The sequence below is a fragment of the Dermacentor variabilis genome, chromosome 1 (genome assembly GCF_050947875.1).
Source record: "Dermacentor variabilis isolate Ectoservices chromosome 1, ASM5094787v1, whole genome shotgun sequence".
Lineage (NCBI taxonomy): Eukaryota > Metazoa > Arthropoda > Arachnida > Ixodida > Ixodidae > Dermacentor > Dermacentor variabilis.
This window is the reverse complement of record NC_134568.1, coordinates 107,466,833-107,490,188: the sequence shown is the minus strand read 5'-3', so window position 1 is coordinate 107,490,188 and position 23,356 is coordinate 107,466,833. Positions and strand designations below refer to the sequence as shown.

Here is a 23,356-nt window from a genome sequence, read left to right as displayed (position 1 = left end):
TCTTTTTCAGGAGAGTGCCAGGTAACCTTGACACACTTATATTTTTAGTTTTTATTAATGACTTGCCATTACACTTGGAGAACACAGACATTATTGTTTGCTGATGACCTAAAATTGTTCAGAAAGATCGAGTGTTCACGACTGCCATTCACTGCAGAGTGACATTCTCAGTCCAGCAATGGTGTGTAGTAAAACTTGCTCACTCGAAAGCTTGGTTGCTTAATGTTTGACTATTATCTTTTTGGCGGGAATGTTTGCTGGGTTTATTACATAGGGGACCTTGGTGTTGAGGTTGACTGTTGCGTTGGATTTTTATTTGCGTGTGTCACCATGTTAATCTAGCACTAAGAACTTGTGGCAAGATTTCACATGAACCAAAAAAATTTTTCGCACATTACAATGTCTTGTGAGTCTCTATTGCCCTCTCATGTGGTTGCGTCTTGAGTTCGCATCTATGGTGTGGAACTTGCCTTCTCTTGCATTTAATGACCCAATTGAAAAAAAGTGCCAAGATTTGCCTGTGTTGTATACAACAGGTATGTGAAGGGCCGACAGTTTTACAACTACAGAAGTATTTTCACGGATCTTGGGCTATAAAACATGCCCTATTGAAGACTTGCGCATGACATAACTGTTTGCACATAGTTGAGTGTGGTACATCTGAGTGCGATGTACTTTTGTCATCGCACTCAATGTGTTATCGTGTTTTGTGTGGCAAAACCCGCAAGTGTATATACATACATTTTAGAACGATTTTAGGTCCATCCTTTCACAATGACATATTTGACATGTCTATAAATGCAAATTTCATTTCTATTTAACATTTAGACTATTTAAGAGGAGTGCTTAAAAACCGAAAAGGCACCAAGATGTTTATTTTGTGTGACAAATGCATCGACATGCACTATCAAGCAGGCCACTCGGCTGTTGACCGGCACTGAAATAAACTATCCGACAATGTACAGTTTTTATGTGTACGACCCCAGTGACTTGTTACCAATGCCTAATTAAGTTGCTACATTATGGTGCCATATTTCAGCAACCAAAGAATGAGGACCCGCTCCATGAAACTTGCTGCATTCTTCAACCACACAGATTGGACTTTTTGTTGCATGCCATTTCAGCTAAGAAAATATATGAAATATGCCTTCCTTTTTAACTAGGCTTCTGTTGCTTTAGGCTTCAAATACATATATTCAAAATTATCTTGTAAAAATTGTAAGCACTGCTGGCTGTGTTACTGGCACAACATATGTTTTTAATATATTTAACTTTACTGAGATGTTAAATACACAAATGCGGCCACCAATCACAGTTCCACAAACGTAGAAAAAAAATATTTTATTACTTTTAACAAAAACAATACAACAATAAATTGTGAATTGCAGTGGCAATATTTCATGGGGATAAATTCAGGTTGCCAAAACAAGCTCAAAACAAATAACATAGCAATCAGTATCTACATGTTCAGCATTGATTTGGGAGCATTATAGTACAAAATCAATATAGATATTGAACTTATCTGCTTTATACATAGATCAAAATGCTCTTATGACACCTGTGTTTAATGAAGCATACATACGTTGTGCGAGCCTTCTGACTTTAGAGTTACTCAGTGCAAGGGCTGAATAACAGAACAGGCGAACAGCACTGAAACAGGCACAAACAAAGTATACATTGGCTCGAGCTAATGAGATGTGCCCTCTTTTCCCTGCAATAGCTCTGTATACACACATGCATGCTCTAATATATGTTGGCACAGTAACCACATCACGCATTTGGCACGTACATCACCTGACAGGCTAGAAAAAATATGAATCTCCTGGACGGCTCTTGGTTAGAGCATATGAATGATGTCCTCCATACATTGGGATGATTGAGACACCTCAATTAGTTTTTAAAAATTCATCCAAATTTTTGCCCCAGTTCTGATAAATCAATGTACTGACATAACATTTTCAACTTTTCATTTTTCAATAAACAGACAACTGAGCGAGCTGAAGCGAGTGCCAAATTTTGCAATGTCCAGCTCGCATGTGGCCACCTTCTGTGTCATCACACATACCTCCTGGGAGACAACAAAACTGTGTTTGTAGAAAGTTATTATAGTAAATTATTTGGAGCACTCCAAGGCTTGCCAGTATGTTTTCTAGGCTTTCGAACTCCAGCATTATCATGCAAGAAATGAAAAGTTGAAAATGTTACGTCAGTACTGCTTTAACCACACATGTAACAGCATTGCTCAAAGAATTAGTTGGGACTTGTCTCACTTATGACCTGCTGTTACAGAACAATTATACTATGTTGAGGCTAAAAGAAATGGCACATTGCTCTATCTGCCTAATGATTTCTTTTTTTTGGACTTCACCAAATGCTACAAAAGATTTGAATGTGACAAAACATGCCTTTTCATACTTTTAAAAATTCTAAGTGATTGTTCACTCATTGATCATAAAATACCATCACTAGCAAAAAAGATCTTGTAGAAAAGATAAAACAGGACTACCCTTTGAAGATAAAATAACAGACATACTACAAGCACTCAAACCATGTAAAAGAACATATAACATAGTACGTATTTAACAATATCGCCAAGATTACAGGCAAGGCTTGCACAAGAGTGCAGTATGTTGGTGTGTCTTTTTGAGACATAGTATTTATTGTAGGAAATTGTGCCAAGAAAATAGACCAATGGTGGCCTGCATTTTCTTAGTGGAACATCAATCCACTAGCCTTTTTCTTTATGCGGAGAACCTAACATCACTGGTAACCTTTTTGCTCAAGCAATGCTTCAGTGAATATGATCTTTTTCTAGCACAAAATAGTTGTCACAATACAATAGCTAAACATCTATGTGTGCATATATACAGAAAAAGTGTATTGTCAATGCCAATGGCACCTTGAGAATGAATGTCAGGTATACAGGGGTGATCTCAAAGCTGTGCAATTAGACACTATCAGGATGTACCTTATGCAGCACAAAAATGCAACCAGCAGCTTGTGGCATTCACAGGTTGAGTTTTGACTGCTGTAACCTTTACAGAGAGAGGGGAAAGGAAATTTCACATGCTTCCTCGGACATGTTACATCGAACATTTCTTTGCAAGACTCTCCGCAGGCCGACACACAGGAGTAAAACTGCAAACCTCCAGCAGGTGCACAGGACTATCTGCAATGTGCACTACAAAATGGTCGTGCAAGAAGGGTGCAACGTCAAGAAAGCAGAATTGCTGTAGTGTTCACCCTTAAAGAAAGAAGTCAAGCCAGTAATGAAGAAGTAGAGCAGGTACACTTGCGGCAGGCAAGCTAAATGTGATCCCTCTGGAGTGCGAAACAGCATTAGTACAGGCACTGCATGACACCCGAAAGAAGGGCTGGTTGCACAGCACCTTTGATGGAGTCGGCGGGCCAATACAGGCTTACCTACACACTGCGGCAATGGCTGCAGCAAAAGAGTAGATCAGGTACATCACACAACAAGTGCCTAGACTAAGGGGAGTTGCAAATTTCACCGGCCCACTCGTAATATCAATCACTTGCAGCAGCACAAGAAAGTGGCCACACTCGGCAAGAACCAGCTCATATAGATGATGCAAAAGAAAGTGCTGAGGAGGGTTGCTATATTCTGGTTAAAGGAGTACTGGCACATTTTCAGAGTTGTAGAAACTATACCATATACTTCTCACATGTAAAAGGGTGATGGAAAGTATGAACACCTGGAAACAAGTACCAAAGTTGACCTCGAAATGCTAGACCCGGTGTCATCGAAATTGAGACGTCATGGCACAGCTAAATTTGCCGACATCGTGTAGCAATAAGGCTAGGTATGATGATGTCGTTCTAGTGCTGCACCTGTTTCCTCTGGCTGCGCTCTTGTGTGGCAGCTGTAGCGATTGCAAGAATGAAGCAAGTCAGTGTATCATGACACTTCCACCTCCTGGGTATCAGAACTATTTTATAAAGACAATTATAATAGTAAATTATTTAGAGTGCCCCAACACTTGCCATTACTTCCTCTAGGGCTTAGACCTTCACTTAATGCAAGAAAATGACAAGTTGAAAATGTCATGCCAGTACTCCTTTAACTATGACCAGCCCTCATCCAGCGGTGACTGGCCTAGCAAAGCTTTCGGTACTGTACAGTTGTGGCTTGAGGGCAACACCCAAGGCAAATAAACAGCCACAATGACAAACACAATTCTCACCATTGCAGACTTTTTTTTGGCTAGGTCTGTGTTCATTTCAATGATGGACTTGTGAGCAACAATAGCACCAATCTGCTTCTGATGTCGCAATGCAATTCTAAAGCCACAGATTGTGTCAGCTGCACCTAACAGCCAGGTGAGCAAACTTTTTTTTTCCCTCCAACATTGGAGCACAGCAAGGAGCCCTTATGCACCAGTTTAGTTTAGACAAAAATACTTTGATAAAAATTAATGATACTTTATACACTTGGCAACAGCTTTGTTCATTCATGTTATATGCAACGGAATTTGAATATCTGTTCTGGAACATGAAATATATTTGTTCAACAAAAAGCCTCATTTAAGCTTGTGGTAGAGCACAAATAGCAAAATGATGCAGCCAAACCTTCCATATGAAACTTGCCATTCAAACTTCAACATTAACTGGAACAGGGGTTTTAGAACATCTAATGCAGATAAGATAAAGCAAGGTAGCATAAAATTCATTAATTAGTACAAGCCATCAAAAAGGTATAAGAGTTAAATAATATAAAAGCTGATAAAAAAAAAGACTAATAGCCATGACTAGGAGGGATTCACTGGACAACCAGAAAGACCACAGCAAGCAACGAGAAGTGGACAACCTCATACATGACTGCAGAGAAACGCGAGAAAACAAGACCTGAAAAGGAAATATAAGAGCACAAGAAGCAGAATGCCAACAAGCTAGCAGTGACAAACATTAAAATTTTTCAAACAGCCATTTACTGAAACAACCATGTGCAGGTTTGCTCTCCACAACAAGTATGCGGTTTCATGGCAAGATAGTAAATGAATATCTCAATTTTCAAATGACTATTTTCTTAAATAAAGGTAAATGTTGGGTGCTGTCCTGTATACATTTCTATTTCCTGTGCTCTTATTTTTTATTTGCTGGCTTTTTTTGCTAACTACATAAGGCCAATGACATGCACGGTAGGTTATCAGAGTTAAAACACTTAAATGCGCTATGAGAGCACTAATAAATGAGGTTCCTGCATCAACAATTCTCTCACTCATAATACAGGACATGGGAGTAACACAAAGTGCATTCTATCAACACATCATATATTCGTTGTGACAGCAATAATTGCAGAATAGTTATCAGGTCGCATGCTTTAGAATGCTCACTGAGCAAGCTCAATGGCTAATGCTCATCTGTAGGCACCTTCACAACAGTGGACGACAAGGGAAAAAAAATGGCATGAATAGATAAGAGATTCGAAAGAATGTGGCCTGCATACAGGAAACTTAATCGTGTAGCCCTGTGGGCAGGCTGCCAACTACCAACCAGTGCAATTTACAAGCTGTCTATGTAGACTTGGTTTTATTGTTCACAATGACCAAGTGCTTGGCTTAGTGTGCCTGCTTCATCACAGCTAGAATGGTCTCAAATCAACCATGTTCAATAATGCAGAGAAATATTGGCAGTAGTTAAAAAAATGCCAGCCACATTCCAGGTGAAAACTCAACAAAAGTTAATAACCTCAGTGCCAGTTCAGCATCAAAATTTTGCAGACTCGACACACGGGCTCACCTCATCATGAGTGAAAGTTTGCAAGTTTATATGCATGATAAGCTGCATATGTAATTTGACTACAAGTTGCAGGTCCTTAATAGGGTTTGGGAGGGAAGGGACATTAGAGAGCTTATTTACATGACCCAGAAGGGTGTTCTCTCTAGCACTACATCTTCTGGCTAACCGGTCTGTCAAAATGGTATGAACAACACCTGGGGGAGAAAAAAAAAAACTCAAACTGAATTTTCATCGATGAAGTTAAAATAAAATGGATTAAGAAATAAGGCCTGGTTGTCAAGTATACTGAGGTACAGAGCATGCATTAGCTCATCATTTACACACAGTCGTCACTGAGACAGCATAACAGTGAAAAAGAAGTTAGCGCATGTCCAATTTGTGTCCCTTATTGTGCTTCAAAAGAAAGCTACAGACGTTTAAAGAAATCACACAAACAGAGCAATATTCCATGTGCAACATGATTTCCATGTACTTATAACATAAAATAAGTAAGGTTCAGTCTTAAATCCACAGTATCTGTTCCATCTTTAAATACACAATTGCTAGCCACACATGCTCCTATTGCTCTCTGCAATTTGCGACCATAAATGGGCAGCCACAAATTTCTAGCAGAATTTGAAGTGTCAAGCAGACGAGTTAGCACTCAGTGCTGGTAGCTGGAAGCTCTTGCACATACTGCCAGGGAAAGTAGCCAACCTGCAGAAACAATGTTACCTCCATTATTGCAACACATTTTCAAGTGATGTTTACAATTTGGCCGAGGCAAGTGAATATGCTGCAGCCCAAGTTTGTTTGAACCATGGCACACCTGCACCACATGAGTGACTCACAGCCCTGGCTTCATGGCTGTTCCCCCCTTTTTGGAACACCCCTCCACTCAACACTCCACCTTGACCCCAAAAGTGGATGGCAGCACCAACTCCTGAGGAAAGTAGTCGTTATGCTTTAATGACATTGCATGGCGGTTTTGTGAGCAAATATATTTCAACTAGATGCTCTCGGTGTCTATACTTGAATGCACTGGAGTTAAGGTGCACTTATCAATCAACTCCTCATTGCAGAAATCATCAAAGAGTGTTATTGAAATGCAATGTCTACTTCAGCCATCAGGGAGTGGGGTGCTTCTCTCAGTGGAGTTGAGGAAGAACCTTGAATCGACACCTATCTGAGAATGCAGGGGTATGGCATTCTACTATAGAGCATGAAGTAACCAGTTCAATTTCTCACTGCAGCTGCAGCATTCAGGTGGAGAAGCAATGCAAAAATCGCTCGTGTACTTACATTTAGGACACGTTCAAGAGAGACAATAAACTGAAATATTACAGTTAAGCCAATTGAGTAAATTATTGGTTGTGCAATGGCAAAATACTGCATAGATTCGTGTAAGTGCTGCACTTTCTTTTCACAATTTTGACGACGTGCGGCTATTACATGGCACTGAATCTTTTGGTTGAAATGGTGCCAGTGCGGCCTTCATATTTGTGCACACCTCGGATCCCCAGATGTACCATTTCATCAGAGGAACGCACAGCTCTTGCCATCTAGTAGCGGTATGCAGAAGTGCGCAGTGTGCAAAAATTTGCCGATGCATGCATACAACATCGAAGCACCGAATGCGATTGATTCTCTGTTGGAAATTTCATTTTTCCAAATTTTGGACTGCCAAGTGCAGCCCTTGCACGAGTCTATATGGTAACCAATCTTACAGGGAGAGCACGCTTTGCAAGCCAGAAAAGCAAGAATGTGAAACGATGGACTAAGCTGCCCTGAAGTTCCCACACCAGAAACCCTGGGTAGTATTTACGGAAGCCCATCTGCATTCACGAATAAACAATGCATGTCCACCTATGGAAAATATCTGTCAATTTATGGTCACTCTAAAAAAATTGCAGTAAATTTTTTTTGAAATAGGCCAGTCAGAAGATTTTAAATCTGCAATAAAGTCATTCGACCCTGGGAGGTTGCATTCGGAAAAAGAGAGAGAGAGAGAGAAGTTCACCCTCAAAGAGTTAAAGCTGCATCCACAGCTAAATGTCACTTCTGTGTGAATTTTGAGCACTAATAAACCATAATGCCAAGTGGAAGGTACTGATGAAGCAAAATGCTTTAGATGTGAGCAAGCATTTCTTTGTGTTTGCTTGTGCCATACTCGCATTGGCTGCACATGCACAATTCTACTGCTTTGCTCTTGTCTGACCACTTCTTACACTAAATAATTTTGCGATTTACAAAGGCTCGCAAGAGATATAACAAACAGCGAAAGTGCTGTGTTGCAGCTTTTATTTAGTGTTAAGACACACAAACCTGAGGCTCCGTTTCGTACTATTGTGAACGAAAGGGGCACGTGGCAGCATTGTGTTAGTAAGTTTTTGCTCAAAATCTTGAATAACCTTGAGATAAGTGACCCATTCCTCACAAAAAGTTTAGGTGATGTAATGCGCTTCGTTCAAGACAACAAAGATATTGGTTTTGCCTTTTCTATTGATGTTGAAAAGCTCTTTTATGCCGTGCCTCATCATGGACTGTTTCTTAATAATAATATTTGGGGTTTTACGTGCCAAAACCACTTTCTGATTATGAGGCACGCCGTAGTGGAGGACTCCGGAAATTTCGACCACCTGGGGTTCTTTAACGTGCACCTAAATCTAAGCACACGGGTGTTTTCGCATTTCGCCCCCATCGAAATGCGGCCGCCGTGGCCGGGATTCGATCCCGCGACCTCGTGCTCAGCAGCCCAACACCATAGCCACTGAGCAACCACGGCGGGTCATGGACTGTTTCTTACACTTAGAGATTGCACAGAAGAAAATGGTCCTGCTGTTTTCCAAAATGTGGCAGGCATGTCGGTAGAGAGCCTTTTAGCCCTTTTAGAATTTTACTTAAGAGTACTTTTAAAAAATTTGATGACCAGATGCATATGAAAAAAAAAAAAGAGGCATTTGCACTGGGTCCTGCATTGCGTCTGTGTTGTGCCACATCTTTTTATCTTCCATTGATCGCTCCTTACACGGTTGTTTTTTTCATGCTAACAATGACACTGTCCTTAAAAGTTTTTTTGTTATATGGATCACTTCTTAGTTCTTTTCAACAAGAAGTGCTCCATCTCGTATAAGCATGCACTAAAGTGTGTTCTCGATGGTTTTAACAATCACGGCAAAGGGCTGACTATTACAAATGAGCGTCCAGAAGAAGGAAGGCTGTAGTTTTTATATTTACGCCGGAAGTTCAGCAAAAGCCATGTGTACTGGGCGTATTCCCCGCGTGTACAAAAAGAGCTCCTCCCATACAAATCAACTCACTCTTAAGATAATTACGAGAGGCATTGCAACACTATGTTTGGGATTCATGCTTCAGAAGCCGTGTATTCATAATGTGCAAGCTAGTTTTGATCTACATTTGGGAAGGCTTTTTTCAGCTGGCTGCCCTGGGTCGGTCGTCGTGTCAGTAGTGGAAAAGCTCCTCAAGAAATTGAAGCACTATGCTTGCAAAATACCGCGGAAACCTGGGTGAGCACTCAAGACGCTGGAAGTAGTTCCCCGTACATGCACAAAGTGGCACAATGCCCGAAAAAAGTGGCTACTTGGTTTAACATGCCAATGTTTTTTTCACCCCCCAAGAAGCTTGCTCAGCTGAGCCTTCGCATCACTTGTGCAGACAAAAGTGTGGGCTGTAATAAGAACCATGAAAAGCATCCTGTAGAGTGTGCTAGCAACATTGTGTACGAGATCCCCCTATACTGTGGCGAAGTATACATTCGCCAAAAGGGGCGATGCACCAGTGACCGACTCGGGGAGCATGCAAGAAATCTAGCTAATACGGAGAAGACATCTTGCTGACCACTACAGTAGCTGTTCCACTTGTGAACCACATTTCCATAGCATGAAAATCATAGGCAAGTGTAAGCCAAAAACCGCTCATGAAACGTTAGAGGCATTTTTTATCAGAAAAGCAGGTCAGGAGTGTGTAAGCGAAACATCAATTGCACTGTACAATGCGGAAATTAAACTCCTCTTGCACCTGGTTTAATCACTTCCTGTTTCATGAATTCCAATTTTCCTTGTAACTGTGTGCCTGTGGAGCCTGTGGATATATATATATATACATATACCTGTGGGTCTGGCTTCAATAAAATCAGTTGTTAGTGTGCACCTCTGTTCGTCTTCATTTCACTTGTGCCATCCCATTGCACCCTACATCAAGATGGTCCTCATACTAATATACTGATTGATTGGTTGATTGGATTGATTAATTATACCTAACAGCCCAAAGCAACATAGATGCTATGAGAGATGCTGTAGTGGATGGCTTCAGGTTAATTTTGACCACCTGGGGTTGTTGAATATGCACTTAAAGCTAGGTACACAGGTGCCTCTGCATTTCACCCCCATTAGGATCTCAACAATACGAATTCACTATTTGTAATTCTGCTTTTTTTAATGCACAAGTTTTTCCTGATTTATTTTTTTTTTCACCTGGCTCGCACATAAACTTCTTGTCAAAATCTTCAACACAACTTGGGTCACCACTAGCATGAAGTTGGGTCAGTGAGGAAAATCTAGAATATTGGGATTATCTTTTTTCCCCTCAGCCATGCACCTATTTCTCTGCTTTTTCCTAAGAGCAGCTAAAGAAAACTATGAGAACTGCTTGCTCCTCCCATTTCTTAAAATTCCTTTCTTGTATGTGGCCTTTGTGCCTGCCATTTACTCTTAGCCTTTCTTGGCCTCCTAGCCGGTGTCACAGTGGTCATTTTCTTTATCCAGCTTGTCCATAGCAGCTAAGGAAGAAGCCTGTTTTACTGTTTGTAACGTGGGCCCTGCAATGCCTTAATTTAAATAAAGTACTGAATACCTACTGAATATTTTCTACTCACCATCACACTTCAATATACTGTCCACTTTGACAAATTTTGTAGCGTTGAAAAAGTACGCACTTTATTTACACTACACCTTTATGGAAAGAGCTTAGTCCACTCACACGCTCCTGAATTTGACCTTTCCACCAGCCTTTTTCCTGGCCTGCTTTGCTGAGCACTGTGACCACGTCACCTTTGACCAGACCCAGCATGCTTTCTGTTGTTGGCTGAAAGTTGTGCAATGCCACTGCATGCCCCAAGTGTTCCACTGCAGATAAAGAAAGAAGAATACAAAGCATGGCTGTGCCGATCAGAGCATCCCAGTAAAGTTGCTTGCACTGAATTATTATTTGCCATATTAAACTAGTGTTGTGTATACCATATACATGAGGGTTATGCACGTAGCTGGCATGTGACACGGAAAGAATAAACTAGAGGCGAAGTGTGATGAAGTATGCGGCAGAATTTCAAGAAAAACCAATAGCAGATGATGGAGCAGCTGACCCCCAAGATGACGACAGAGCTGAAGTATAAGATACTTCAGTAGCACAAGAGATTTAAAAAACAAAAAAATTGCTCATGAGAGCTCAAGTGAAAGGCAGTCAGGTCAGCTTGATCCAACGCCACTGGACTGGGTGAGTGCAACCAGGCCCACAGGGATCGCCAAACCCACAGCTACGTACGAGGTTCTTTTTGGGTTATGGTTTTGCACCCTTTTACCACTACCGCATTGACTCGCATAATGATCACATTTTCTTGTAAAAAAAATTGATGCAAATTCAGGGGTGTGATCATTACGTGGGTTAAATTTTCCGTGAAAAGAAAAAATTTTTTTTATCATCCCGCATTTGCTGCGGGATGACAACAGGTCAACAAACAGGCGGCTGCTGTTGTAACACTGCGAGACACCAAAACAAAAATGGCGGCCGACGGAGCAAGCCGAACGCGCCGAACAAGATTTTTTTTCTTCTTGCGAGCACATTATGTGCATTGAAGTAGCTTTTTCCATATCAGTAATGAATAATATCGTTATTATCGGCCAATTTGCAGCAATAACGTAGCCATGTCCACTTTCAGGGGACAGAAAAGAGATGGGCGTGCTTAGCCGCCAGTGACATCGAAACGCATGGCAGGCATGCTGCGAAAACTGCGGCATTTGTCTTCACTACTATTCTAATACGATGCGTTTTCGCTAAGGGTGGGCGAGTATCTTAGCTGTGTTACAAGTATCGGCGCATGAATAGGGTATACTTCCAACCTATCAGTGCAAACGTGGCTGTTATCGTTGCCACTCGCGATTTGTTGCGTGCCCATGAGTGCAGACGAAAGGAAACAAAAGGTGCCTTTTTTGTTGTTGAACACAATCATTATAAAGCATACAAATAATAAACCCAAGGCAAGTTTGGTTGTAGATGTTTTTTCATGGAAGTGCAGAGAGTGATGAAAGGAATGAAATGAGGCATCTGCTTAAGAATGTTTGGTGTGTGCAGACCACTTGGTATGTCTTGTAGAGTCGTTCACGTAGCATTCGACAGCATTCAACAGGTGGTAAGTGCTATCATCATTAGCTAGACTTGGTACATGACATATTGCTGTGGCAAGTTCAGGGTGCGATCATTACATGGGAAAGAAAAAAATTGAGTTTTGACAACAAAATTCAGGGGTGTGATCATTATGCAACTAAATACGGTAGTATGAGAACACAACCTTCCACCCCTACCTATTCATGGGGTACATACTGAAACTGGGTTTATTTACCAGACAACTTGAAATGAGACCTACACTTTAATTCAGCAGTTCCCTTCACTGCTATGGAAGCTAAATGTATACTTGTTCAATAAGGAGTGGATTCATTAAACGCTTAGTGAGTGGTTGTCACCCATCTGGCACTTTCTAGTAGCACCTGCAATTGCATACAGAAATGGCATCCACATTAAACAAAGATTAACCTACCATATATAACCTAAATTATTTGCAGCTGTTATCAGCCAAGAAAATACTTGGTATTTAAGCAAATACTCAGTACAGTCATAACCTCATCATAACAAAGTTAAATTGGCCATTAAAATATCTTCATTGGACCAGATATTTGTTATAAGCACACATGCAGATATTGGTGGGGAAAAAAATTTCGATAAGGTCTGCAAAATAAACGCAAGTGGTGTGCCTCTGATGGGCCAGAAAAGGGTTTCCAGTGGATTTTGATTGCCCATCAGCATCTTGCCCTGCGGATATGAGACATGGGAACAATAATAAATTACATATACATGCTCAACACTGCCACGAAGACGCAACCATGCGATCGACGTTACTGTGCGAGAACGGTACGTTGACTCGCTGACTGCGGTCCAACTAAGCCCAGCCACCGCTGCCACCATACTTTTCACACATGATGGGGACTGCACATAGATTCTTACTCCGCTACTATGGCCCTCGGTCTAGCCAGTGTGACTGATCTCAAGCTAGGTGGCCAATAAGGTGTATAAGTGTGAACATGGGTATTGATGAAGAGCTTCCTGCGATGACTTGTCATCAGCAATTCTGCCAGCCAGACTGCTTAGGCCCAGTGCTGCTTTGTTGGGCGTCTGCAACCAAAGTTGCGGTTTCATGCTTACTCGACATGGTAGCAACTGTGTTCATTACTGCCTCGTTTGCAGCATTGTGCATGCGTTTCATGCCCAAAGCACCATGCGGCGTCCAGAATTTCCGTTACTGCCATTGTACATTGGTGCTATAGGAGGTGCTGTGGAAAAGTCCAATAATCGTACTGGTCTGAAAAATCGGGCATTTAAAAAATCTGTCGGCAACTGCATCAGACATTCTTGCAGCCAGAATACATATTTTGAGGCATATGCAAATAAAAATTTGCTTCGTTATAACCAACACCATATCAGATCCTGCATTTTCGATTTCTTTATAGCAGAAGAACGTTCCACTTAAGTATCACCAACTTTAAATTTATTTATTTCCATTCGATAATTTGTTACATCCATGTTCGTTATATCAAGGTTTAACTGCAATTAGGTTCCCCACCTCTTTAAAGATATTTTCATGTCTACATTCCCATTAGGCTACAGGATGCTCAAAATCAAGCTTTGAAAAAATAAGGATGTCTCGTAGGACGAGGTGAGATGAGACTTTGTGAAAGGCTAGAGCCGGGTTGGAAGACAAGGACACGAGTATTTCTTAGGACTTATGACAACTTTCTCCAGGTAAAAAAGTTTCGGAACCTCAGGAATATGCAACCATGTGACTTGTGTAGAGCGTACAGACATATGAGTATATATAAAAATAAAATGCCCTTATTTAAATCCCACTGGCATGAATAGGTCCACACATTTTGCATGTAAAACAAAAGCTGAGTATGTAAGCAGTGCTAATAAAATTGCATTTAAGCAATGCTGCCTTTACTAGATGCCTGCCGCGTTTCTCGTTTTCCCATTGGAGTGGAGGTTCCTGTAGTTCAGGGTAGTCGCATAGAGATGGCACTTGTGGCCGACAGTACTTTCAATTGCGGCAGAAGTGACAACTACGAGGCTGGCACGTGCATGGCCAACGGCTTGGAGAGAGCTGGCAGGTCCTGCCTACAAAATTGCGGCAGACTCTGCTGTAATCTTGGAGACAGGGGCACTGAATTTAACTGTGGAGTAGCTACCACAACCAATGCTCGTAGACGACAGTGGTGGAGAGGGGCGAGACCACCATGCAGCAGGCATGCTTCAAAGTATTAGAGAGTTATAGCTGAGTGGGTTACGGGCAAGTGGTATGAGCGGGCAAGCAGAGACAGCAGTGGAACAGTGCATGAAAGGAACAGTTTTAGCTCAGCGATCCCTCGTTCGGTCAAGTGAAGTGCTTTGTTGTGGCACGCATTGTTGTGCCACCTGCCAAACAAGGTCTAAGTTATTGTTGTTTGAGTGCTTGCTTTGCTACCTGTGGAACAAGGATGGAGTTACTGTGAAAAGAATATAAGCCAAGCCTGCTTTTATTAAGCGACAAGTATTATTAGGCTTGTCTTCAGGCGAAAAAGCCACAGTGATGAAACACCTCCGAGTCTTTTTCGCCTGCAGACAAGCCAGTGCCGCATTTGAAGATGCCGCCAACAACATGCCACTGCTGCTCGTGCTAGCGGTGGTTGCCAGGTTTGTTTCACAAAGACGCTGGTCCTCTGCACGTGTTCTGCTGGGGAGAGGAGACAAGTGAGCGGCCTGCTCCATAAACATGCTGGCTGCACCAGTTTGCCGCACAGGTATAGTGGCGCCTCCGCTCGGCCACTGTCCCGTAAACCTGCTCAGCTATAACTCTCTATCAGAGGAGGCACTCATTTAGGTTCTGTCACATGGCAAAAGCAACGAAACAAGAAACAAGGAAACCTAGCTGCGATGAGATGCAATTGGCTAATAAACACGCTCTCACTATGCATAGCCATGAGCATCAGTCGTCAACGTGCAGTAATGAGTGTTTCTTGCTCTCTTTCTGGTGACAAGCACAAACTAAGCATGTGCCATTAGCTGAAATCGCCTTGTGTAGATAAACTTGACGCTCCAATGGCACGTGACGGGATGGTACTTGTCACATTTCATCACCACATGGCGGCATGGTTAAGGCATGGTTACATGTGCTCCTGACGCACTTGGTTTCACAATCACAAAATCATCACAAAAGTAAAGAGAACTCTTTGTGACAGTGTGCTGTGAATAAGGGCTTTTTATCAGTTTTAAAAGCTGATTTGTTATTTATGAGCTTGCCGTTTAATACAAACATCAAATTGGCTAGATGGCTTGACATTATTAATCAAAAAATTTAAGTAGCAAGTACTGGTTAATGCAACTACTATATATGATTTGTCGGGCATTTTTCTTTTGTCTGTCTGGGCTGTGAATCTTGGCCAGCAAAAAGCTATTGTTATAGCTTGAAGCACCTATTTTTAATAATTAGAGACAGTCATCACTAAAAATTGGTATACTGAACTGGACTGGCTTCATTCACAGTACAGAAGAGTTGTCCATCTGTTTTTTTACTTCCTTCCTCTCTGCCACAATCATCCCTCATGACATTTATTTCTCCATCTTGCTTACCCCAGTGATGAGCGACAAGCTATAGCACACTTGCTCAGGCCAAGCTTCTGGCTTCCCTGAAAAATTATCTCTCTTTTTTTCGGTGAAAGCTTGATCTACTTGAGTTAGTTTCCATGGCTCCTCTTCGTGTTTGATCCAAAACATCAATCAGCTGTAGACCCTGCTGTTTGATTTTGTCAGTAACCTGTGTTAATTACAAGCCCCTTTGCAAGAACTTTTTCAGTGTGCACTTGCTGAACTGACAGCTTGCACGGATCAAGGTCTACGAAGTTCTCACAAATACATCAAACTACACAGTTCTAGAATGCTACAGAATGTTAATAATAACACTTACCTGTTCCATTTGTGATTGGTGCACTGACCACGTTTTTAAATGGAATGAGAAGGGAAATTTCAAGTCCCTTAAAGCTCTCCGACAGGCTATGAGTCTGATACCATGAAACTAGCTCCTGTAATGGTAGATGGAAAAACAAGCATGTGTCTTTAAAATTTCTTGGAATCCCAAGGCGGCAATATATATATTTCAGCATTATGCTCATGCAAGTAAGAACTGCCTATATAATTCTGAAACGCCAGTTTTGTTCAAGCAGCTTCATCACTTGACCCATTCAAGCACCAACTAATTCTGTCTACTGAAAATTTAGTTTCATCCCATTTCTTATACCTTAAGAATTACGAATACTGTAGAGCTGCAAGAAAATTTTTTTTCAATTCTTCAGTGAGTTTTCTCAAGTTTACAGAATGTCGATTCCATGCAAGAACTCTACAGGAATGTCAGATATGAGAATCTCAACTATCTCGTGTCTAGCATACTTGGAAAGCACCTATCCAGACACTTGAAGTATATGCATGATGTAAAACATTGTGAAAACAATGAAAGAAGTTAATCTGCTACATGAAGACAAACTGACACTGTGAGGACAAACATCCAGTATACCTTTCAACTCATTTTACTAGAATCGTTTACATTTATTATTCAAACTTGCAGCACAGGTCCAATCAGAAGTGCTTCAAGGTGTTTGCAACATATTGTTGCAGGAAGAAAGCAGGCCCACAAGTGTAAAATAATGTATATTTACAACTGAGGTATATTGCGTTCAGGCAACTGCCAGGCTTCATCTTCCTCTAGCCCAATTCAACTTCTTCCTTCCCTTCGCCATAACATCACCTCCCCCGGTGGAGTAGCTCCGTACCGGTGCAAGTTATAGAGCCTCACTTAATGGGGGGACATAGGGCTTGAGCCTGACGACATGAACAACATCGCTGGTGATGTTGGGAGGCACTGAAGGCTGACTGACTGGGGCAATCTCGTATGTCACGTCGGACAGTTGGCGTAAGATCTAGTATGGACCAGAATAATGGGAAAGTAGTTTTTCCAACAAGCCGACGCGACGTGAAGGCGTCCAGAGAAGGACAAGGGAACCAGGTGAAAAATGGGAATCTCGGTGCCGAAGGTCATAGCGTCGCTTTTGAGAAGCTTGCGAGACTGTGAGGCGATGACGGGCGACTTCCCGGGCCTGGGTGGCTAAGTCAATAGCATCGCCACCGTAACCAGTGCTGGGTGATTGTACTGCGGAAGGTAGCAACGTGTCAAAGGGAAAAGTGGGGTCGCAGCCATACAACAGGTAAAATGGTGAGAATCCGGCCGTGTCGTGAAGGGACGAGTTGTATGCGAAAGTGATGTATGGTAAAGCGACGTCCCAGTCGCGGTGATCGTCGGAAACGTACATGGCCAGCATTTCAGTTAGCATGCGGTTGAGTTGCTCGGTGAGGCCGTTCGTTTGAGGGTGGTACGCGGTAGCAATCTGGTGTTCTGTAGAACAGGAGCGGAGCAGATAATCGACGACCTTCGATAGAAAGTAGCGGCCGCGATCCGTCAGCAACTGGCGAGGGGCGCCGTGGTGCAGGATGACGTCGTATAATAAGTCGGCGACATCTGTAGCGCAGCTGGTTGGTAGCGCTCGTGCGATGGCATATCTCGTGGCATAAACGGTTGCTACAGCAATCCATTTGTTTCCTTTGATGGAGATTGGAAAGGGGCCAAGGAGGTCTAGGCCCAAAAGGAAGAAGGGCTCCGTAGGGATATCAATTGGTTGCAGCAAACCAGCGGGAGGCATAGCAGGCGTCTTCCGGCGCTGACACAGGTCGCAAGAAGCGACATATCGGCGCACAGAGCGATAAATGCCGGGCCAGAAGAAGCGGCGCCGTATGTACAAGTGATGCCCAGATGTCCAGCAGTAGGAGCGTCGTGAAGTTGCTGGAGCATGGCGAGTCAAAGGTGCTTGGGAACAACTAGGAGGAGCTCCGGGCCGTCAGGACGAACGCTACGACGGTATAAAGTTCCATCGCGCAAGGTGAACATCTGGAGGGACGGGTCATTGGGCGAGGAGCTTAGGCATTCCATAAGTGTTCGAAGAACAGGATCTTTGCGCTGCTCGTTGCCAATATGGAGAAAGCTGCAGAGGGATAGAACACTGATGTCCGAGTCTGCATCAGTATCGTCCGGTTGATCCATGGGATTGCGGGACAGGCAGTCAGCGTCTTTATGCAGGCGCCCTGACTTATACATAATAGAATATGTATATTCTTGTAGCCGCAATGCCCAACGTGCAAGTCGTCCAGTTGGGTCCTTCAAAGAGGAGAGCCAGCAGAGGGTGTGATGATCGGTTATGACGCAGAAGCTCCGACCGAAAAGGTACGGCCGAAATTTCACGACCACCCATACGAGCGCGAGACATTCTCTCTCAGTAATGGAGTAATTTTGCTCGAGCGTGGAAAGAAGGCGGATAGCGTAAACGATGACACGGTCTTGGCCCTGTTGACGCTGAGCGAGGACAGCGCCGATGCCATGACCACTCGTGTCAGTTCGTACTTCAGTGGGTGCAGAAGGGTCAAAGTGTGACAGCACTGGGGAATTTGTAAGCCGCTCAATCAGGGTAGAGAAGGCTTTCTTCTGCAGTGGTCCCCAAGAGAAAGAGACGTCTTTCTTAAGAAGGTCAGTGAGAGGGTGAGCGATGTCGGCAAAATTTTTCATAAATCACCGGAAATAAGAGCATAAGTCCAGAAAACTACGGACATCGTTTGTTGAACAAGGTACAGGAAAATTTCGCACGGCGTGAAGTTTCTGTGGATCAGGTTGGATTCCGGCGGCGTTTACGATATGGCTGAGCATGTTAATTTCGCGACGACCGAAATGGCGCTTGGAGGAGTTTAGCTGAAGACCAGCCCTGCGAAACATGGAGAGTATGGTTGTGAGGCGCCGCAGATGGCTCTCAAAGTATGGCGAAAACACAATCAGATCGTCGAGGTAACAGAGGCATGTAGACCACTTCAAGCCGCGCAAGAGAGAGTCCATCATGCGTTCGAATGTAGCTGGCGCATTGCATAATCCAAAGGGCATGACTTTAAGTTGGTACAGACCGTCCGGTGTGACGAATGCAGTTTTCTCGTGGTCTATCTCATCGACGCTAATCTGCCAATAGCCGGAGCGGAGGTCAATTGATGAAAAGTATTGGGATCCGTGAAGGCAGTCAAGAGCGTCATCAATGCGAGGCAGGGGATAAACATCCTTCTTTGTTATCCTGTTGAGGTGATGGTAGTCAACGCAGAAGCGCCACGAGTTGTCTTTTTTGTTTACTATGACAACCGGTGACGCCCACGGGCTACTGGAAGGTTCAATGATGTCCTTGTCCATCATCCTGTCTACCTCTTTCTGTATGATGGCCCTTTCTGTTGCGGAGACACAATATGGCCGCCTATGAATGGGGCTGGCATCACCGGGGTTGATGCGATGCATGACAACAGATGTCTGGCCAAGTGGGCGGTCGTTCAAATCAAAGATGTCCTGATAAAATGACAGGAGGTGACGAAGAGCTGCTGCTTGCTCGGAAGGAAGGTCAGGGGCAATCATCTTAGAAACATCGTCCGCAGGCGTCGAGTACGGAGGAGTGGGCGACAAAGGTCCGTTGGTACTGAGGAAGGATTCAGAGGTCAAAAAAGAAACCTCAAATTCTTCCAAAGGAGTGATATGCACTATGGCGATACCGTGTGGCAGCACATGCGACGAAAATCCAAAATTAAGGATGGGCATGTGAGTGCAGTTTTCGCGGATCCGGATTAAGGTGCTCGGCAGGGCAATATTGCGCGACAAAACCACGTCAGTAAGCGGCGACACGACGTACTCGCCATCAGGTACGGGAGGACAGGGCGTCAGGAGGACATTTGTAGCCGCTTGTAAAGACAGCCTTGCAAACTCAGCAGAATATAAGCGGTGCGAAGCACAAGTTGTTGCGTCAACAGGAAGCGGCAGATCCAACTGTACAACAGCTGCGGAGCAGTCAATTTGGGCAGAGTGTTTCGAAAGGAAGTCGAGGCCGATAATAAGGTCGTGCGGACAGTGTTCAAGGACGATAAATAGAACAACGGTATAATGGTCCCCAATGGTCACACGAGCTGTGCACATTCCAAGGACAGGTGAAGTACTCCCATCGGCGACTCGCACAGTGCCCGGTACGGCGGGTGTCAGAACCTTTTTGAGCCTTCGGCGGAGAGCAGCGCTCATAACTGAAAGCTGCGCTCCTGTGTCAACGAGAAATCTAACAGGAACGCCATCAACTTCAATGTCCAGTAGGTTTCCACATGTAGGCAAGGTCAACAGAGGATTTGTGGGCCGGGTCGGAGTTGCAGCTTCACCTCCGGGAGCTGCACCGCCTAGTTTCCCGATGGGAAGCGACCGGTTGCAGAAGGGGACGAAGAGCGGTGAAGGAGAGGCGAACGTGACCTACGACCTTGCGGAGACAGGGAGCGGCTGGATCTTGGTGGAGCATTGTCGGCGTTAATGTTCCTAGTCGGCGAATAGGGCGAGAAAGTACGACTGCCTGGTACTTGGCGGTAGTGACTCGGAGACGACCACCGAGGAGGCGACGACCAGTGGTTGCGGCAATGAGAGGTGATGTGCCCAATACCGGAACAATTAAAACAGATGGGTTTATCATCCGCTGTGCGCCAGTCAGCTGGGTTGCGACGGAGTGGCGAAAAGCTTTGCGTCTGGGAGCGAGCGGCCGGAGAAATCTGGTAGGTGCTTGTATGGCGGACCGAGCAGAGAGATGGAATCCCAGCTCGTTAGGTCAGCTTCGTGTGTGTTGTACCATTGCTTCGCAGTTCCTCTTAGATAAAATATCATGTTTGCTAGCATCATTGTTGGATCCCACCTGTTGTTGTCGCACACTCGCTCATACATCGTAAGCCAGTCCTCGACATCGGCGTTGTCCGTGCCACAAAATGTCCCTGGGTCCCGCGGATGAGTGAGGATGACCGTTGGCACGGGCTGCTGAGGCGTTGTCGCTTGTGTCGGTTTATTTGCCATTGTGGCGGCAGGTAGATGACGTCCGCTGCGAAGTTCTGTGATTGTACTCCGCACCTTCCACCAAAATGTTGCAGAAAGAAAGCAGGCCCACGAGTGTAAAATAATGTATATTTACAACTGAGGTATATTGCATTCAGGCAACTGCCAGACTTCGTCTTCCTCTAGTCCAATTGAACTTCTTCCTTCCCTTCGCCGTAACAATATTTTAAATATTACAATTTTAATCGGTGCTTTTGATTTTTATTCACTACCTTCAACTACACAATTCTGCACATAGCACCTAAAGAAGTTAATTATAGACACAACACAGCTCATCACATGCATGTTATGGTTCAGTAAAAGATGCCTGTTTTCTTGTTTCAGCAGTACAGATGAAAAAAGCATACTATTATTCGGGGAACCTCAATAGCGTTAAAAAGACCGGGACATACAGTCAACTCCCGATAATTCGAAGCCGCTTAATTGGAATTTTTGGTTAATTAGAAGTGAAGTGCTGGTCCCGTCAGTTTTGCATGTAATCCTATAGAAGAAATCGCTCGATAATTCGAAGTCCTCATCCAGTAATATTGTTTAATTGGAAGCTAATTTTCAGCCGGGATCCTCGAGGTGACCGTCATTCTTTGGTAGAATGTGCAATTTTTCAAGTGTTGCAACAGTTCCGTGCTCCGCGTTGGTGTCATCGCCACCGCAGCCGCCCGCAATGCCATCCTTCTTGGAGCGGCGCGATTATTCATTGCTACGGCTGCCGTGGCCTCCGCGATCAACTCCGGTGGGAGGCGAAGCGGCTCCCGCCGCAGGCCACGCGCGGCTGCCGCGTGTGGCCGGAGCTGATCGCGGAGGCCACGCGGGTGCCATAGGTGCACGCAGCGCTGCATACTGGCAGTGACGAGATTGTGCGAGACTAGTCTTGCAGCATGCGCAGCGTATGTCGAGGCGTGTGTTAGCCGAGCGCCTTTGTGCGGGAAGCTCGTAGGCTAGGTTGTTCCACGAGTGATTCGGAGTTGACTGTACCTAGTCGCGCAGTTTATAGCCATGGCAAACCGTGGCTCTTATCGCACGCTCGACCTGGCAACGAAAGTCGAGGTTTTGAAGGAAGTTGAGAAGGGAAGTGCCGCCAAATAAGACATAGCGCGGAAGTACGGGATCAAGCCGAACACGCTCTCTAACTACATCAAGAACAAGCGCACAATAATGGATGCATTTGAGAACGACAAGTTCAAGACTTCTCGGAAGCGAATGCGCACTGGCGCTTACCCAGAGTTGGAGAAGGCTCTGCTGGTTTGGATTAGGGAGGCCAGGAGCAACAAACTTCCTCTCAGCGGAGACATCGTTGCGATGAAAGCCCGAACGCTTGCAGCAATGTTGGGGATCGATGACTTCGTTTCGTCAGATGGATGGCTGACGCGCTTTAAAGATCGCCATGACCTGGTTTTCAAGAGCGTGTGTGGTGAAAAGGCGTCCGTTAACCAGGAAACATGCGCCACGTGGAAGGACAGAAAGCTGCGTGAATATCTCGCCGAATACAGACCGGAAGACATCTTCAATGCAGATGAGACTGCACTCTTCTATCGGCTTCTACCAGAGAAGACCCTGACATTCAAGGACGACGACTGTGCTGGGGGCAAACGCAGCAAGGAGAGAGTGTCGGTGCTGATCGCGGCAAACATGACTGGCACGGAACGATGTCGGTTACTTGTGATTGGGAAAGCCGCGAAGCCGAGATGTTTTAAAGCCATGAAGACGCTGCCTGTGGACTATGAGGCGAACAAAAAAGCGTGGATGACGGCCGAAATCTTCAAGAGCTGGATAAGCAAATTGGACCGCAAGTTTGCTGCTTCGAACTGCAAGGTGTTGTTCCTTGTCGATCACTGCAGTGCTCACGTAAATGTGCCAGCCTTGACTGCAATACGCCTCGCATTTTTGCCTGCAAACACAACGGCTGTTTTGCAGCCAATGGACCAAGGCATCATCAAGAATGTTAAAGTCCTGTACAGGCGGCACCTCCTCGAGCGCATGATTTTGTGTATGGATAGCTCCACAAAGTACGAGGTGAGCCTGCTTAGTGCCATCCACATGGCGCGAGCATGGGATCGTGTGAAGCAAGAAACAATCGCAAACTGCTTCAGGGCTTGCGGTTTTGTGGCAGCTTCTTCGGAGGATGCCTCTGAAATTTCAGCGGAGGAAGCATCAACAAGCGAGCTTGACGGCATTGATTTTGGTGATGCTCTCGGGGACGTCAATTTTGAAGATTACGTCGCCGTAGACAAGGCGGTCGAAATGTGCGGTGTGCTGACGGATAGC

The 23,356-nt window shown here is 44.3% G+C and overlaps 1 protein-coding gene across 5 annotated transcripts in view; it reads right to left on the bottom strand.

Moving 5' to 3' along the window:
- Nucleotides 1–1,326: 1,326 nt before the first annotated feature.
- Nucleotides 1,327–23,356, bottom strand: part of Vav (Vav guanine nucleotide exchange factor) — a 312,152-nt gene continuing 290,122 nt past the window's right edge. For 4 of the 5 annotated variants that reach the window (XM_075692551.1, XM_075692567.1, XM_075692558.1 and 1 more), the window contains 3 exons: nucleotides 16,025–16,139; nucleotides 10,738–10,883; nucleotides 1,327–6,456 (listed from right to left, as the gene is read on the bottom strand). In XM_075692551.1, coding sequence (XP_075548666.1) covers nucleotides 6,397–6,456; nucleotides 10,738–10,883; nucleotides 16,025–16,139 — 321 coding nt within the window. In that variant the 3' untranslated portion in view covers nucleotides 1,327–6,396. The remainder of the gene's footprint in view (nucleotides 6,457–10,737; nucleotides 10,884–16,024; nucleotides 16,140–23,356) is intronic. The other variant, XM_075692576.1, reaches the window with a different exon arrangement.